The 17,036-nt window shown below is 39.1% G+C and overlaps 1 protein-coding gene across 1 annotated transcript in view; it reads left to right on the plus strand.

Moving 5' to 3' along the window:
* LOC126175800 (C2 domain-containing protein 3-like) overlaps positions 1-13,264 on the plus strand; it is a 75,717-nt gene extending 62,453 nt beyond the window's left edge. Inside the window, exons 11-12 of the mRNA XM_049922784.1 lie at positions 5,429-5,694; positions 10,462-13,264. Of these exons, the coding sequence (XP_049778741.1) occupies positions 5,429-5,694; positions 10,462-11,653 (1,458 nt within the window). The 3' untranslated portion in view covers positions 11,654-13,264. The remainder of the gene's footprint in view (positions 1-5,428; positions 5,695-10,461) is intronic.
* Positions 13,265-17,036: the final 3,772 nt, after the last annotated feature.

The following is a 17,036-nucleotide window of genomic DNA, read 5'->3' on the forward strand; positions in this document are numbered from 1 at the left end:
TGGTCACACCCTTAAAATAATGCATTGATTTCTTCGGAGCACTGCAGATCTTGTAGAGCTGGAAACTGTCCCTCCACAACTCACCTTAGTCACGGAAGTGAGGTGGTGCAAATGTGTCAGATGTTTATATGGAATCAGCACTCCATCTTCAGGCCATGAGTGGCCTACCGGGACCATCCGACCGCCGTGTCATCCTCCGAGGAGGATGCGGATAGGAGGGGCGTGGGGTCAGCACACCGCTCTTCCGGTCGTTATGATGGTATTCATTGAAGCCGCTACTATTCGGTCAAGTAGCTCCTCAATTGGCATCAAGAGGCTGAGTGCACCCCAAAAAATGGCAACAGCGCATGGCGGCTGGATGGTCACCCATCCAAGTGCCGGCCATGCCGAACAGCACTTAACTTCAGTGATCTCACGGGAACCGGTGTATCCACTGTGGCAAGGCCATTGCCTTATATGGAATCAGCGTGGTAAAATTCACTAGTGTTGAAAAGTTAAGCATAAGCACAAAAACACGACAGTGAAAAGAGAAAGGTGAGTAATCACCCAACGTCACTGTAAATATTTACCTACGAATTCTACTTGTTCGCTCTGTACAGGAAAGGAGTACTCTGTGCTGTGAGTAGTAGTGTAACTTAAAGGAAATCACGAACTGTGTGTAATCTCAGTCTTATTTGTCCATGCATAGTGAACAGAGAGTAGTCTCTTGGTGAAGTTGACAACATAATATCACAAAGGTGCCATTTGGATCCTGTTTTGCAGGGTAGAATTCTTGGCTGCCTGGAATAGGCCAGACAAAGGCCAAAGTCTCAGTATCCTTGGATGTGCCACAGAATGTCATTTTGAGGCTTTGGAAATTGTTTTGAGACCCAGGAGATGTCCGCCATAGGCTGGTACGAGGTCAACCAAAAATCACCAACCTACGGCAGGATCGATATTTGGCCAAACTGCCCAAAGAAGTTGGAGTACATCTGCAAGACAGTTGGCTGCAGAGCTTGCAGCTGTCTCGGAAGTTACTGTTTCCCAACAAACTGTGTATCAGAGACAGAGAACAACATGGCTGTTTGCCGTATGTCTATCCGTGAGCATTCTGCTCACTCCAGCACAGAGATGGACCCATGTATTGTGGAGTCAACAACATCAAAATTGGACCATGAATGAGTGGAGGAATGTGTTCTTTATAAAGGAATTCTGCTTCAGTTGGAAAAATAATTCTTGTTTCATATTACTCTGGAGATAACCTGGTAGCCAGTACAACACCAGGAACATCATGGAAAGATACCTGTTTGGTGGTGATGGTTTCATGGTGTGGAGAGACATCATGCTGAATGGCTATATGGAGCTGCACATCTTTGTTGGGGGTTGGACGAATATTGTAAACATTTTGAGGTAGAGAGATGAGGTACTGCTACCACATGTCGCCGTTTCAGAGCTGCAGTTGGTCCAGACTAAGTCTTCATGGACGACAACACCAGTCTGCATTGAGCTGCTCTGGTGAATGAACTTGTTGAATGTAAAGGTACCTGTCACGTGGATTGGCCAGGAACGTCCCAGTATTTGAATCATATGGAACATGCCTGGGATGCATCAGAGAGGTGAATTGCATTCAGTCTCACCGAAGACACTTCCTGACCTCTGCACCACTCTTGCTGAGGAATAGGATCGACTGCCAAAAGAGCTCTTGAACCATCTCATAGAGAGCATGCCATGTTGCACGTTGCTGTGCAGCATATTTGGTTGTTAGGGAGAGCCATATCCCCTGTTGGCAGCTCATTTTACTGTGGAAGAGATTTCCTAGTTGTGTTATTTTCTTACAAATATGTATCTTAGCTATCAGATCATTTCTAAGATTATGTTTCATGCACTGTGGAAGCCAAGTGTCATGTGATTAAGCTGTAGCTTGTTCATTAATCCATCTGATATCCTGATAAAGCTATATGTCCTCTTTTCATGATTACACTTAACTTTAGGACACTAGTGCAGGCTGACATGCAGAGGTGACAGAATTGAGATATTGTGATGAATGTGTCCATGACCACACCATGAAGAAGTAATGAAGTCATCAAATTTTGTGGCGTAGCAACCTGTCATTTGAGTACCTTCTTGAAATTTTGAAGTTAGCAGATGAAAAATAAAAAGTTAGCAGATGAAAAATAAAGGCACAGAAAGATTATTTACAGCTTGTACAGAAAGCAGACTGCAGTTATAAGAGTGTTAAGGACAAGAAAAGGAGACTGATGGAAGTGATACAGGGTTGTAGCATATCTCTGATGTTGTTCAGTCTGTATGCTGAGAAACTGTGAAGGAAACCAAGTAGAAAATTGAAAAGGGATTAAAGTTCAGGGAGAATAAATACGAAGGTTTGTTGATGACACTGTCAATTTGTCAGAGATGGCAAAAGGACTAAGAAGAGTAGTTGAACAGAATGGAAGAGATTATAAAATGAACACCAGTAAAAGTAAAACAAGGGTAATGGAATGTTGTTGAAGTACGAGGTGCATTCAAGTTCTAAGGCCTCCGATTTTTTTTCTCCGGACTGGAAAGAGATAGAAACATGCGCATTGTTTTAAAATGAGGCCGCGTTCATTGTCAATACGTCCCAGAGATGGCAGCACCGTACAGCAGATGGAATTTTACCGCCAGTGGCGAGAATGAGAACTGTTTTAAATACTTAAAATGGCGCCGTTTTCCTTACTTGAACAGCGTGCAATCATTCGTTTTCTGAATTTGCGTGGTGTGAAACCAATTGAAATTCATCGACAGTTGAAGGAGACATATGGTGATGGAGTTATGGATGTGTCGAAAGTGCATTTGTGGGTGTGACAGTTTAATGAAGGCAGAACATCGTGTGACAACAAACCGAAACAATCTCGGGCTCGCACAAGCCGGTCTGACGACGTGATTGAGAAAGTGGAGATAATTGTTTTGGGGGATCGCCGAATGACTGTTGAACAGATCACCTCCAGAGTTGGCATTTCTGTGGGTTCTGTGCGCACAATCCTGCATGACGAACTGAAAATGCGAAAAGTGTCATCCAGGTGGGTGCCACGAATGCTGACGGACGACCACACGGCTGCCCGTGTGGCATGTTGCCAAGCAATGTTGACGCGCAACGACAGCATGAATGGGACTTCCTTTTCGTCGGTTGTGACAATGGATGAGACGTGGATGCCATTTTTCAATCCAGAAACAAAGCGCCAGTCAGCTCAATGGAAGCACACAGATTCACCGCCACCAAAAAAATTTCGGGTAACCACCAGTGCTGAAAAAATGATGGTGTTGGAGTTCTGGGACAGCGAGGGCATAATCCTTACCCATTGCGTTCCAAAGGGCACTACGGTAACAGGTGCATCCTACGAAAATGTTTTGAAGAACAAATTTCTTCCTGCACTGCAACAAAAACGTCCGGGAAGGGCTGCGCGTGTGCTGTTTCACCAAGACAACGCACCCGCACATCGAGCTAACGTTACGCAACAGTTTCTTCGTGATAACAACTTTGAAGTGATTCCTCATGCTCCTTACTCACCTGACCTGGCTCCTAGTGACTTTTGGCTTTTTCCAACAATGAAAGACACTCTCCGTGGCCACACATTCACCAGCCGTGCTGCTATTGCCTCAGCGATTTTCCAGTGGTCAAAACAGACTCCTAAAGAAGCCTTCGCCGCTTTCACGGAATCATGGTGTCAGCGTTGTGAAAAATGTGTACGTCTGCAGGGCGATTACGTCGAGAAGTAACGCCAGTTTCATCGATTTTGGGTGAGTAGTTAAGTAGAAAAAAAATTGGAGGCCTTAGAACTTGAATGCACCTTGTAAATAGGGTGATGCCAAGGGAATTAATAAGCAATTGAGTCACTAATAGTAGTAGGTGAGTTTTGTTGTTTGGGAAAAAAAAAAGTGATGATGGCTGAAATAGGGAAGATATAAATGTGGACTGGCGATAGAAAAGAAATGAATCTCTGCAAAAGAAATATGTTAACACTGGATATAAATTTAAATATCAGAAACTCTTCCTGGATGTGTTTGGAATATAGTATTGTATGGAAGTGAAAGGCAAATGGTAGGCAATTCAGACAAGGGAAAGGTAAAACATTTTGAAATGTGGTGCTATAAAAAAAATGCTGAAGATTAGACGGGTTGATTGAATAACGAATGGCGAGGTACTGAAGTGAAGAAATTTGTGACACATTACTAAAAGAAGGGGTTAGTTGGTAGGACACATCCTGAGGCATCGAGGAATTATCGATTTGGTAATGTAAGGAAGTGAGAGAGGTAAAAATTGAAGAGGAAGATCAAGGTTTGAACAAAGTAAGCAAGTTCAAATGGTTGTGAGTTGCGGTAGTTATGCAGAAACAAAGAGGTTTGCACAGGGTAGACTAGCATGGAAAGCTGCATCAAACCAGCCTTCAGAATGACAACGATGACACCACCACCACCACCGCCACCACCACCAACAACAACAGTACAACACAACACAACACAACACAACAGCAACAGCAGCAGCAGCAGCAGCAGCAACAGCAGCAATGTGGACTGCGCAATTTGTCTACAAGGAATGGTGTACCATTTTGAACCATGTGGTGCCTCATAAGAACAGTGGTCTTGAGAGATTCTAACTGACATGAAGCGAAGATAAGTGTCACACCTTGTCAGTGTATGCAGGTGTATGTCAAGCAGTTTCAGGGTGAACATTGTGAAGTGAATTGCATGCAATGGACACTTGGACTTGGAGTTGTGACTGGACATTGGCAGGCTAGAGGCATGTAATGTGATCTGATTATTTGTGCTTTTGTCTCTTTTCAAATGTTGCAAGGTGTCAAGTGCACTGATGACCCAATAGACACCTAACCTTCAGTGTGTTTGGATGGTGTAGTTCTGCATGGAGGTGGTTCTCTGATGTTTGGATGTGTTTTTCTTACTGTGACTTTGGTCCACCCATTCAGGTTACTGAGAACCAGGATATTTATTTCAACATTATTGGTGTCCAAGTGTGGCCTTTCTATATCTTCATGATGAGAATGCTGTTGACACTCCCAACTGCCAAGATGATGACAACCATGTTCACAGGACTGCATGCACGTATTCCTGGTTTGATGAGCACCTGATTTCCTCTCGACTGTCCCATTAAATCTGCATATCTTAATCCCATAGAAAATGTCTAGGACTATGTGGAACATGAGGTGAAATATAGTAATCAGCATACCCACAATGTGGTAGTCTATGGGATCTAATCATCAATGAATGAGCTCAGGCACTTATGGACTACTTTCCTCTCTTAATTTTTGACCGTCATCAGTGCTAGAGGAGATGCTACATGGTGATGTCTTCTGGGAGTGACTAATTTTTTGTCCAGTGTGCTTAATCTAATTAAACTTATAAAATCATTTTATAAAATAGAATTTGCCTTCACTTTATTCAATTTTTACTACAGATCAACATCACACCACTTGAAAGTCTGACCAGATTCAGCATTCAACAGCTGTCCGAAGATTATCAGAAACTGCCACTATTACAACAAGCAGCGTCATTGTTTGATACCGCAGGCATAAAACATAATAAGAGTAAGATGGAAATGAACAGTATATCATCAGTGGATCATTCTCTTGAGGGTATCCACTGCCCTACTGCATCTGGCTCTGCGATACCTGCCCTTGACGATTTTGGAGACATCTCCTCATTTCTTTCAAGTGCACTTAAGTGAGTTTCTGGTTATTATATGATTTAATGATAAAAGTTTTCCAAGGCATTTGCAACCATAATTTCATCCACATGAAGTTATTTAATTTAAAAAGTCAGGTTATTTAATTAAGAAAGTGAATAATATATACATAATCAATTATGGAATTTTCAGATCTCATTAGTTCCCCAAGGATGTTTATTATTATATAGTTAGTTTTAATTTTGTTTGAAATCTAAAACATCAAACATCATTATTATATTGGTTTCTTGGACAAGCATTTGGGATGCATATAAAAATTGTGAACAGTTCATACACGGTGTTATGGAATCTATACATATGTTCGACAGAGATGGGAGAAATTTGAAGTTTAATGTTCCATTAACTCACTCATTAGCATTAGAAAATTAATTGGGTCATATTTATATGGCTGAGGGTGCCACACTGGCAATTGCTGTATGTGATTTAAGAATGCAGTACCTAAGCCATAATGGACAGCTGGGGATTTGAATCTTGCTCATCCTGAGTATGTGTACGGTTAAGACAACTTGACAAGCTTCGATTGTGGTACAGTCAGAAAAGAGTGCATTTCTGTTGGCAGATTGTGATTCATATTTTGGAGTGTTTTTAAACCTGGATGCAACAGTGACAAAAAAGAGGTGCACCTATCAGTGATTAAGCATTTATATTGAACTGTGGAAAGTTGTTGAGAGTATGGTCAGATAAGGTTCTGTATGTTTGTCAGAGGATGCCAGCCTGCTCAAAATGGCAGCACAGTTTATGCTCATACAAAGACAGAAATAAAATGTTCTGTCAGTCAAGATTGCACATTTCTTTTTGCAGTAGAGTTAACACTTGCTTCTGTTGAATGAATTGCTCAGGCATGACTCATGACCATTGTTCACATTTTCAATTGTGCTATTACTCTTCTCGTAAATTACTGTCAGCAGAATTGAAGTTGTGAAGAACGGTTTTGTGTTGTGTCTAGATAGCTCAATTGGTAAAAGCATTACTTTTGAAAAGAAAGGTTCCGGTCGTACTCCAGGCACACAGTTTTGTCAAGAAAGAAGGGAAGGCTGAAAAGATACAATGTGAGGGAAAGAGACTTGAAGACAGTATCATCAAAAGGGAAGAGAATGTGGATAGAGATAGGATGAGGATAGTATACTGTGAGGATAATTCGACAGAGTATTGAGGGACTATACAAGCAAGCTGGAGAGGAAAATATTCATTCGGAACTATAAGATCTTTGGAAAAACAAACCATGATAAAACTTTCACGTGGTATGTGAAATATAGGAGACAGACAAACTACTCTCAGACTTTAAGACAAACCAATGATGTCAGTACCAAGGAAGACAGGCACTAAGAGGCATGGGTATTCCAAATATCCATTTAATAAATCATGGTTGGAAAATACAGACATGAATTATGTGCAGAAGTGGCTCCTAGCTAACCTGGTGGAAAATCATTAGTGACTTATTTCAGTGTTTTGTGGATCATAATTCTTACCTCTCGCTATGATGTGGAACAAGTGAGTTTTACAGTGATAGGACATATTCTAAGTGGAAAATGTGGCAACTTGCTGACCATTTACTTGATTTCTTAAGTGATTTTGTGATGTGGTTACAGTAATTTATACAGGGTTATTAGTGCAGTGGAATTACAATTTTACAGTCTCCAATTTTACATTTTTTGTGATTCTATGCCATAAATTTGTAACCTCTAACCCATAAGATCAATGCTAAAAATTTGCCGATTTTATGTTTCTTCCTAGTAAGGTTTACCTTGTTTCTACATTCTTACTCGATGTCTCGCTTGACTTCATCCTGTTCCTGCCATTGACATTTGATGTGACTAAATGAGTTATAAGTGGCACAAAAGAAAGATGATTTGTACCACTAGTGGTGGCAGAGTTGGGGGAATATTTAGGCTGTTGTTGAGAGGGGAGACACGAGAGAGGATGTTGATGTAATCCATGATTGGTGTTGCCAACACAACTTACAACATTTGGATTCATTGCGCAATTGTGGTGCAACTAGGTTGTGGCATTTTCTTGTGCCACTTATAACTAAAATCTTGTCTTTTGCATGTACTTCTGGCATACTGTATTCAGTAACAATATTGATCGTAAACTTTTTAAATTCAAATACTTGAGTCTCAAAAAATTTGCTTGCTCAGCTTCAAGAAAATGTTGACCATTTCTGAGCTCTTATTGGCTGGTGACTTGTTGCATCACCCAACAGCCAGTGCAGCCACCATACCACACTAACACATGTAAAATGAACTTGCCTGCTAGATGTGTGGTAAGAGATAGTGGCCCTTTGAGGGCAGGAGTGCAGGTAGGGGTGGAAGCATTTTGGGAAGTGCTGAAAATATACTTTTCATACAGATCTATGGCAGAGACATCGCACAGAAATAGAACAGGGTTTTAAAGACTTTTGTGGTCAAATGTGACATGATACTGTTGCAACTACTATACACACTACGCATGTATGTACTTAGCACCACACACTGTAGATCATAAAGATTGGCAGCAGTGATAGGCATGAAGCAAAACTGTAGCAGCTGAGCTTTCCTTAAATTTACATTTTACACAGTGTACAGAAATTCTCTGTGCCGACTTCTAATAAGCTTGTAATGTCAATTGTGGGAGTAAACTCATTTTTTCACATCCCTGCTTCTCTCATCAAGAGAAGAGAAACACACAGCCCACATGTTGGATTCCAATCCCTGTCAGTGTATTTCACAGTTTTTGGTTTAATTCACCATGTTCATAAATTTTTGCTTTTTTTTTGGATGAGCACAAAGGAAAGATCTCTCAAAAATGCATGTTTTGCCATATAATTTGTGATCATAACGTGTTGGAAAATAGCTTGATTACCTTGTACCCAGATAGCAATTTCAATTTTTGGGAAGTTTTTTCTTGCTGTTAACAACTGTGATTTTTTAAGATCTGATAAAATTCATTACCACAAATTATTGTATGAACTCTGTATTGTACATTTAATTCCCTTCATTTTTACAGATTTTATAAAATGTAGTGGAGAGAATTTCAATTTGTAATCATATATGCCAATTACAAATGTTTTTGCTTCTATTCTTGAGATTTTAACGTTTTCCGTGATTTTGCTTTTTCTTCGATTTTGCGTTTTTTAAGTCTGGACCGCATGAAAACATAGAAAAGGCGTTTCACTGTAAGTACCTCCGGGGTTTCAGAAGCCAACTATGCAGAAACTACAAGAAATACAGAAAATAGACACATATCAGTGGATAGGCCCTACAAGTTTTTAACTTGCATTACAGGTGCTTATTTTGGGCACTATTTGTGATGTGACAGATCTCAACACAACCCCAGATGTGTCCCAACATATCATGTTGTTTATGGTTTTCTGCAGTTCTCGCTTGCATGTGTCGTTGATTTCTTCGGGCTCCTGGTAGATGATTTTTAGCTCATTTTCTTTGCACCTCCTAGCAGCCAGCTTCAGATAACCTGTTGTGTCACCCATGGATTGTTTTATCTTTCATAGCTTTTACCTGTTATTTGTTATGAAATAATTACTGAACCGACATTTAGCAAATTCAAGGGCACAAAGTGCATGAATTAGTCCATTATATGCCATGCCATTATGTGCCATGTTCGAACACGCCTGCCACCTAGCGATAGGCTCTGCAACTATGCCACAGTGTGTATTATGAATCAAAACTTGTAGAGATGTTCTATCCACAGAAATTTTTCATTTTTCTGTATGTCTTCTAGTGTTCATGCATTCGTCTTCTGAAACCCTGTAAGTTTTTTCCGTACATGAATCAGTATTTGAACAGTTATGCTTATTGAAGTTTTCAAATGAATCTGGTCAATGTAGTTCCCACTCATGTTCTTAAATTATTATTTTTTTTTTTATGTAAGCAGTAGAATGTTTTAATGGGAATACTGAGAAGCCCCACATGTCCATTTTTTGACAGAACTGAGTTTTGAACTTAAACCATGATTTAGAGAAATGCCATATGTTGTGGATTTTCTGTGGTGTTATGTAGCCATTGTATCACCTAAACTGAAGAGAAACTCTCAGATGTACAAAAGGTATGGGCTTTCTCAAAATTTATGTTGTCAGCACTGTTTTGAATTGAGAGAATAATCAGTATGTGCCTGTAAATGACAAGAAACTGCATGACCTGTAGCGATTTTTACCATTCCTGCCAATAGAAGAAATTACCCAGAACTTCTACACTGGCATACACAATTGGTCAACATGTGTCGAGGAATTAATCATATGTGGATTATAATTGCAAAGTGTGTGGAAACTAGGCTTGATTTGTTTGATTTTTGCCCATATTAGCAATAAAGTATGAGTTAAATGATGATTTATACTTATTTATTACAAAATATCGAGAAACTCCACATGTTCACTAAATAAATTTTAACTTAACACTAAAAAAATGTGGAATGGCTGTCTACAGTCCATTGACATTATTCTTTCTAGGGTCATATTAAGGAAAAATGAGCAGAAAACTGGAATTTCAGTGTAATTTTAAGATCTAGAATGTGTTTTTTGCATCTCCTGAAAAGTTTAGTGTTTTGGAAATGTGGGGTTTTTCCGTATTCCCATTCATTTTTGACCTCACATACAGTGACACATTCCACATTGACACATATTTTTTTAAAGTTAAAGATGGTGATGATGTGTTGGAAATCAGTTCTTAAGAATGTGCTGTGGCTATTTGGAAATGCGGATTATACATATTTTCCAAAATGTCTGAAACTGTAATTTCTATTTTTATTTACAGAAACAAGCTGCTTGAACTGGACGAAATAACACAAAGACTTAAGCATCGTTTAAATTCTGTCACGCAAGAGGTAGAAGAAGAAGATTTATCCGTAGATCCTGAATTTGATATGGATGATATTGCAGGGGATGAATGTTCATCATGGAATGCAGAAGATCAGACTGTTGTACCAGGAAATGTTCTGGAGCCACAGAAACACCGTGAAACACAAACGTCTGGTGTGACAGGGGAAATAAATAAGTTCATTGAAAAACCCCAGCATTTTAACAATGAGAATGAGATGGTGGCATACGAGAAAGAAACTTTGCATATACAGAAAGACAATCTTACTCTAGAAAATGGTCAAAGAAACAAGTTAGATGGAGATTACAGTAAAACAGTTGACAAGTTGGCTACACTGACAATAGACAAGACCGGCCAAGATGAAATCTGTCGTAATGATTTTGATTCTCTAAGCAGTTATTTTAAGGACATTGCAAGTAAAGATCTTGAATTAGAAAATGTGTTTAATCCATTGTTATTCCAGCAGTTGTTGAACTGTTCTAATCCACAACCGTTGTTCCAACAAGGAACACACAGATCCAGAGAAAATCTGTGCAGTTCCCAAGTTGGTGATGAGTTCATTTCAAATGTAAATGAAAATATTTATAAGAACCTTCATACGAGTGATGAACAAAAGGCAACAGACAACATCAGAAGGAACACACACAACAGTGAAAGAATGAACGTTAGGCCTTCTCTGGAATCCTGCTTAGAAAATACCCATAACACAGAACATGATGTTAGAGAAAAGTCATTCATGTGTAATGCAGGTTCAGATTCAATAACTTGTGCCACAAGGAAGAGTGTCAGCTGTGAAACTCTGCTCTCAAGCAGTGAGAATCTGACAGAGGTTAAAGCTGTCAGTGAAAGTGAATTTATAACAAATAATTTTAGCAGCTCTTTTCCATCAGAATTTTCTTCAGTTATGAATACTCAAGACATTGAGGATGGAAGAGTGCTGGGAGAAGACAGTGTGACAAAACCATGCAATTCCTTAAATATTCTTCACACTATGAGAAATAAAGGGAGTTTCTTAGAAGAATCAAATTCTTCTGTTTTACAAATTCAGAGGTTGGCTCCTGAAGGTGGGAATCCATCTGAGAACTCTTCACATAGTCAGCAGACTAATACTTCTGATAATCGTATCTGAAGCAGTAAAGTAATGTCTCTAATGTGAATAATAACGTTTTAATTCTGAGTAAGCATGTTACTCAGTTTCTGTGCTTTTGTACTTTTCATACAGTTGTTACTTTTTTTATCTACCTTGTGTAAAGTATTGCCACATAGTACGTAAGTGGCTGGGGAGTCTTTTGCCCACCAAATGAGAATGAAGTGAACATGTAACTAGGCTCACAAAAACTGGGAACTTGTGAGGCTGTTACTTTATTCCTTTTATCTCAAATCATGAAATGCTGAGGACTTGATAACTGCAATTACTTGTTATAAGTTAATAAGAACTCTTCCAGTGTCACCAAATGTGGTGTCCAGAAAGGAAACTGAAACTGATTCTTAACATTGTTAGAATTAAATGACATACTTTTGAAAGTGATGTACTGTAGAACAGTGATGTTATAAGTTACCGGAGGTAATTTTTCTTCCTTTGATGAAAAGGAAGTTAGCAATGAGATGCTGTTCAACTGAAGTTCGATGTGCTAATACTCACAGAGCACTCTCAGTGCACTGCAAGAAACCAGTACAATTTCGAAATATTACTTTCTTGTATGTTGCCTTTTTGGTGCTACTTCAAAGTATATTTTTATATAATTTTATAAATGGCTTTCAAAATACTGTCAGCATTTCTGACAAAATAAAGTACGCATTAGTGCCTCTGTTTAAACTGCAAAGAATATTTTACATACAATTTAAAATTAAATTGTGTAAGGTCATTGAGACTTTCTTTTTTTATTTTGGTGACAATTACTTCTTGTTAACAGTTTTCAGCCATAAATCCCCAGTGCCCCCCTCCAAATATTGTAAAGGCCATAAGTAATAAAAATGCTGGAGCAGTTTGATTTATCAAAATAGTGTGTCATGGAAAATATTAAAACAGTGTGGTTAATGGAAAACTGGTGTCTGTAGGAGCAAAATTACAGACACCCCATTTACTATTGTAAGCTCTGAGTACAAAAAAATGTTAATGTCATTGGTTGTACACACACTGTGAAAGAAAAGAAATGTCATAACCCACAGAAACTTCCATTACTTAAGAGCACTTCTGTTTCTTGTATGTATTTATTTGTATATACATTCTGTTAATAGAGTATTTACAAAAAACATTTAGATGACAAAGTTTTCACTTAACTGTAATGTGTAAATGTATTCTATTTTTGAGGAATTATGAGTAGTTATATTGTAGTGTCAAAATACATTGGATGAAATTTTAACCCCTTGATGATGGTAACAGGTTTACAAGTTTCTTGTTTATACTACATTCCGTCATACAGATGACAGAAAACTGGCCCATTTCAAAGTGCCACAATGGAGCTTCTTTATAAAACCTGTTGTTTTAGTACTGATCTTATACTGTAGTGCAGCATGTGTATAGTGTGTATTAATTTAAGATTTTTCCAGCATCTTCAGCAAATGACAACAGTCTCTTGGGACAAATTAGTCTAGTTATTTCTGGAATATTGCCTATACTGTAAACTTTGTGTGTAATTTATAGCAGCTTCATTCTTTGTAAATAGCTCATCAAAATGTAATAATATTTTAATGACTGTTATGCTCCAAAAAACCTTTTGTATCTTTTTCTGACCTTACTTCAGAATAATGTTGAAGATTCAATAAAATTATACAAAAAAATTTGGCATTTTATCCTTGGTACTTAAAATACAAATAGCACAATGAAAGGCTGCTGTATGCTGAAGACAGAATCACATTGCATTTTTATAAATATTTAGTATGAAAGGAAGCAGGTTAGGTCTTAGGAATTCTGTATGTAAACTCAAAATGTATATTCACTGATACGTATCTGCTGGTTACCAGATGCCACCATTGTTCCCAACAAAGTTTTATGGTGTGTTAGTTTCTGATCTGAATAGATTGTCTGGAAACTACTTTGTTAAAAGAAGAATGAAAATAATGAAAAAGAGTGAACCCTTTAATTTTTGAAACAACAGTCAAATCATGTCTGTAACCTATACAGTAAGTAACATATAAACCACTGTAGAAGGTTCTTTACTCCATAATCAACAATATGATTAGTTGATGAATGGATGTTGAAGAGAAACAAACATTAATGTGGGGCCTCCAGGCCATACACTAGATATGATTAGTACATATAGTTTTTATAGGCATGCACATCAGTGCCTCGATGGGCATGTCCATTACCAGTTCTGCATACTGATCTGGACAGGTCATTCAGTACCAGCTGGTGAGACTGTTAAACACTATAAGACATGATACACAAAAGCTATTAGGAGTCTGTTATAGAGAAAACAACAAAGTAAAATTGAACCAAAACGCAATATGGGAAAACAGATAAGTCAAACTATTTTTGTAATGAATCTTCCTAGCAGATTAAAACTGTGTGCTGGACCAAGACTCAAACTCAGGACCTTTGCCTTTTGCGCGCAAGTTCTCAGCAAACCAAGATACCCAGGCATGACTATTTTCGTAATAGTGAAAAGGAGAGAACATTTGGAAAACAGTATATAGGAGTTACTTTCACTGTCAAGCATGTCTAGAGTCTATCACCTTTCATCAAGACCATGTCTTCCAGAAGTATGAAACACAATGGGATTATGCAGATTTTACAGACCTTCGTTAGTCCCTGCAGGAAGATCTGCAGCGGATAGGGACTTGGTGCAGGGAGTGGCAACTGATCCTTAACATAGACAAATGTAATGTATTGCGAATACATAGAAAGAAGGATCCTTTATTGTATGCTTATATGATAGCGGAACAAACACTGGTAGCAGTTACTTCTGTAAAATATCTGGGAGTATGCGTGCGGAACGATTTGAAGTGGAATGATCATGTAAAATTAATTGTTGGTAAGGCGGGTACCAGGTTGAGATTCATTGGGAGAGTCCTTAGAAAATGTAGTCCATCAACAAAGGAGCTGGATTACAAAATGCTCGTTCGACCTATACTTGAGTATTGCTCATCGGTGTGGGATCCATACCAGGTCGGGCTGACAGAGGAGATAGAGAAGATCCAAAGAAGAGCGGCACATTTTGTCACAGGGTTATTTGCTAAGCATGATAGCGTTATGGAGATGTTTGGCAAACTCAAGGGGCAGACTCTGCAAGAGAGGTGCCCTGCATTGCGGTGTAGCTTGCTGTCCAGGTTTAGACAGCGTGCGTTTCTGGATGAGGTATTGAATATATTGCTTCCCCCTACTTATACCTCCCGAGGAGATCACGAATGTAAAATTAGAGAGATTTGAGTGCTCACAGAGGCTTTCCGGCAGTCGTTCATCCCACGAACCATACGCGACTGGAATGGGAAAGGGAGGTAATGACTGTGGCACGTAAAGTGCCCTCTGCCACACACCATTGGGTGGCTTGCGGAGTATAAATGTAGATTTAGATGTAGATTTACAGCTGCAATAGTGTTATATAATTCATAGAGGTTCCCTTGCTTGCAAGTTTTGAATTCTCCAATAATGTTCAGAAGAGAGTTAGAAGAGACAGACACTGGTGCATAGAAACCTTCAGCTTTGTCACACAGTAAGAGAATTATAGGGAAGTGTAGAAATAAAGCCTGAGAAAATGAATTGTGAACCATTGCACTCCAAGACTGATTATTATCCAGTGATAATAAACTTCGTTTTGAGAACAAGACACAAGCAAGAAACAGCTGCTGCATGTGCAGTTTGGTGTAACATTGTGTTATGGTTGTCTCCCGCCATTCAAATTGCTAGAGAGAAATTCTCATTAATTGCATCACATGATTTGCGTACCTCTTCAGAGTGCCTTGACCTCTGAGACACCGTGAAAATGTTTTTTTTTTTTTTTTTTTTTTTTTTACTCTTATAAGAAAGAACTGTAATGAGGACACCATTTCCCATGTCATAGCCTGGGGCCAGCCTTTGGGAAGCCTTTCTGGCTTGACCGACATGTGCATGACAACAGCCTCCTCGGTCATTGCTTCTGTTCGAGAATGTTTCCGTGCGACATAGAAATGTGAGTACTTCCATAAAGACAGAAAAGAGCAGCTGCATTTAAACCCCTGCTGGGCCAGTCATCATTGTTGAGCAGCTAGGCAGCAATGTGAAGTCCAGCATGTGTTGTTTAGTGTTGTATTAATGATACGGCTGTCTCTGTTGTCTCACGAGACTTTGAATCTCTGTCTACCACTTGAGCTTGCAGGTAAATGGGCAGGTCAGCAGTCCATTGTCTCCATGGAGCTATGACATGGGTGATCCAGCCTTCCTCGCCCATACCGAGGTATCAATGGGGGACTTTCTTGCCTTGCACTAAAGTGCAGGGCCGGAGATGCCATGATGTGTATCAGCCTCACTTTTCATCAGTGCTAGCAGTTTCAAGAGTCCAATGATTGTAAGCAAAGAGTAATAAAGTAGTTCTTATACCTACAAACTGTCTTCTCCTGTTGCTCCAGCACCCATCTTTGGCAGAAAACCACCACACTCACCCAGCCATTTTGGAAACCCAATTATAACTGGTGTCAGATGAACTGTTCCAGATGGATGACAATCTGAAGACAGCAACCAGTTCCATAGTTCTGTAGCAGGGACAGCCTATGCAGCAGTATGAGTAATTGCTAATTTTAGACTTTTTTATTCAAAACTATATTGTTGTTTCCTTATGCTTTCTTTTTTCTTTTCATTTTATTTTGGATATTACAGTATACTTGTTTTAACAGTAAGTAGGCAGCATCAGTAGCAGATACAGAAAAACCTCAAGATACCTTGAGCTACCTTTACTTATACCACTGTAAAAACCAATCAAGTCACATGCAAAGTAAAGCGGATTATACACATATACAAGACGATGCCATCTTATGATACAAAAAAAGTTACAATTGTGGTTCTCTTTCTTAAATGATGAATTCTGTGTGCCTATTCTTCCTGGGAAATTAGTTGATTACATCATCAATGGGAAAATCAATGACAGGATGAGTGTTCAACAGAGCTAAGCCATTAAGCCGATCCTCCTCTGTTGTCGACCTCAGCTGTGTCTTTGTGCGTGTGCTACATAGGAAAGTACAACTACTTGGTAACTCGATTCAGTTGAGTCAACTGACGAAAGAAACGAGCGAATAGCGTGCGGGCTGACTGGCCGGGGTGGCGCTGGTGGCAATGTGGGCTGCCCCGTAAGCGGGGACCGCACTCCTTGCTTGTCTCCCGTATGTATCCAGCTCTGGGCAGCATTGATAAACAAGTTTTGGCTCAAGATACGATTTACCTTCTAATAGATCAAGTGGATTAGTTAGAGACAGAATTAGGACAACTGAGAAAGGAAAGAAACAAGCAGTCACTCCTAGTGCACCTATCCTTGATACTAAAATGATTTCATTGGTCAGTCCATTTTCTGGGAAATCAGAGGAAGATGTCTTCGTCTTTTTGA

This window comes from Schistocerca cancellata, chromosome 3 (assembly GCF_023864275.1).
Source record: "Schistocerca cancellata isolate TAMUIC-IGC-003103 chromosome 3, iqSchCanc2.1, whole genome shotgun sequence".
NCBI lineage: Eukaryota > Metazoa > Arthropoda > Insecta > Orthoptera > Acrididae > Schistocerca > Schistocerca cancellata.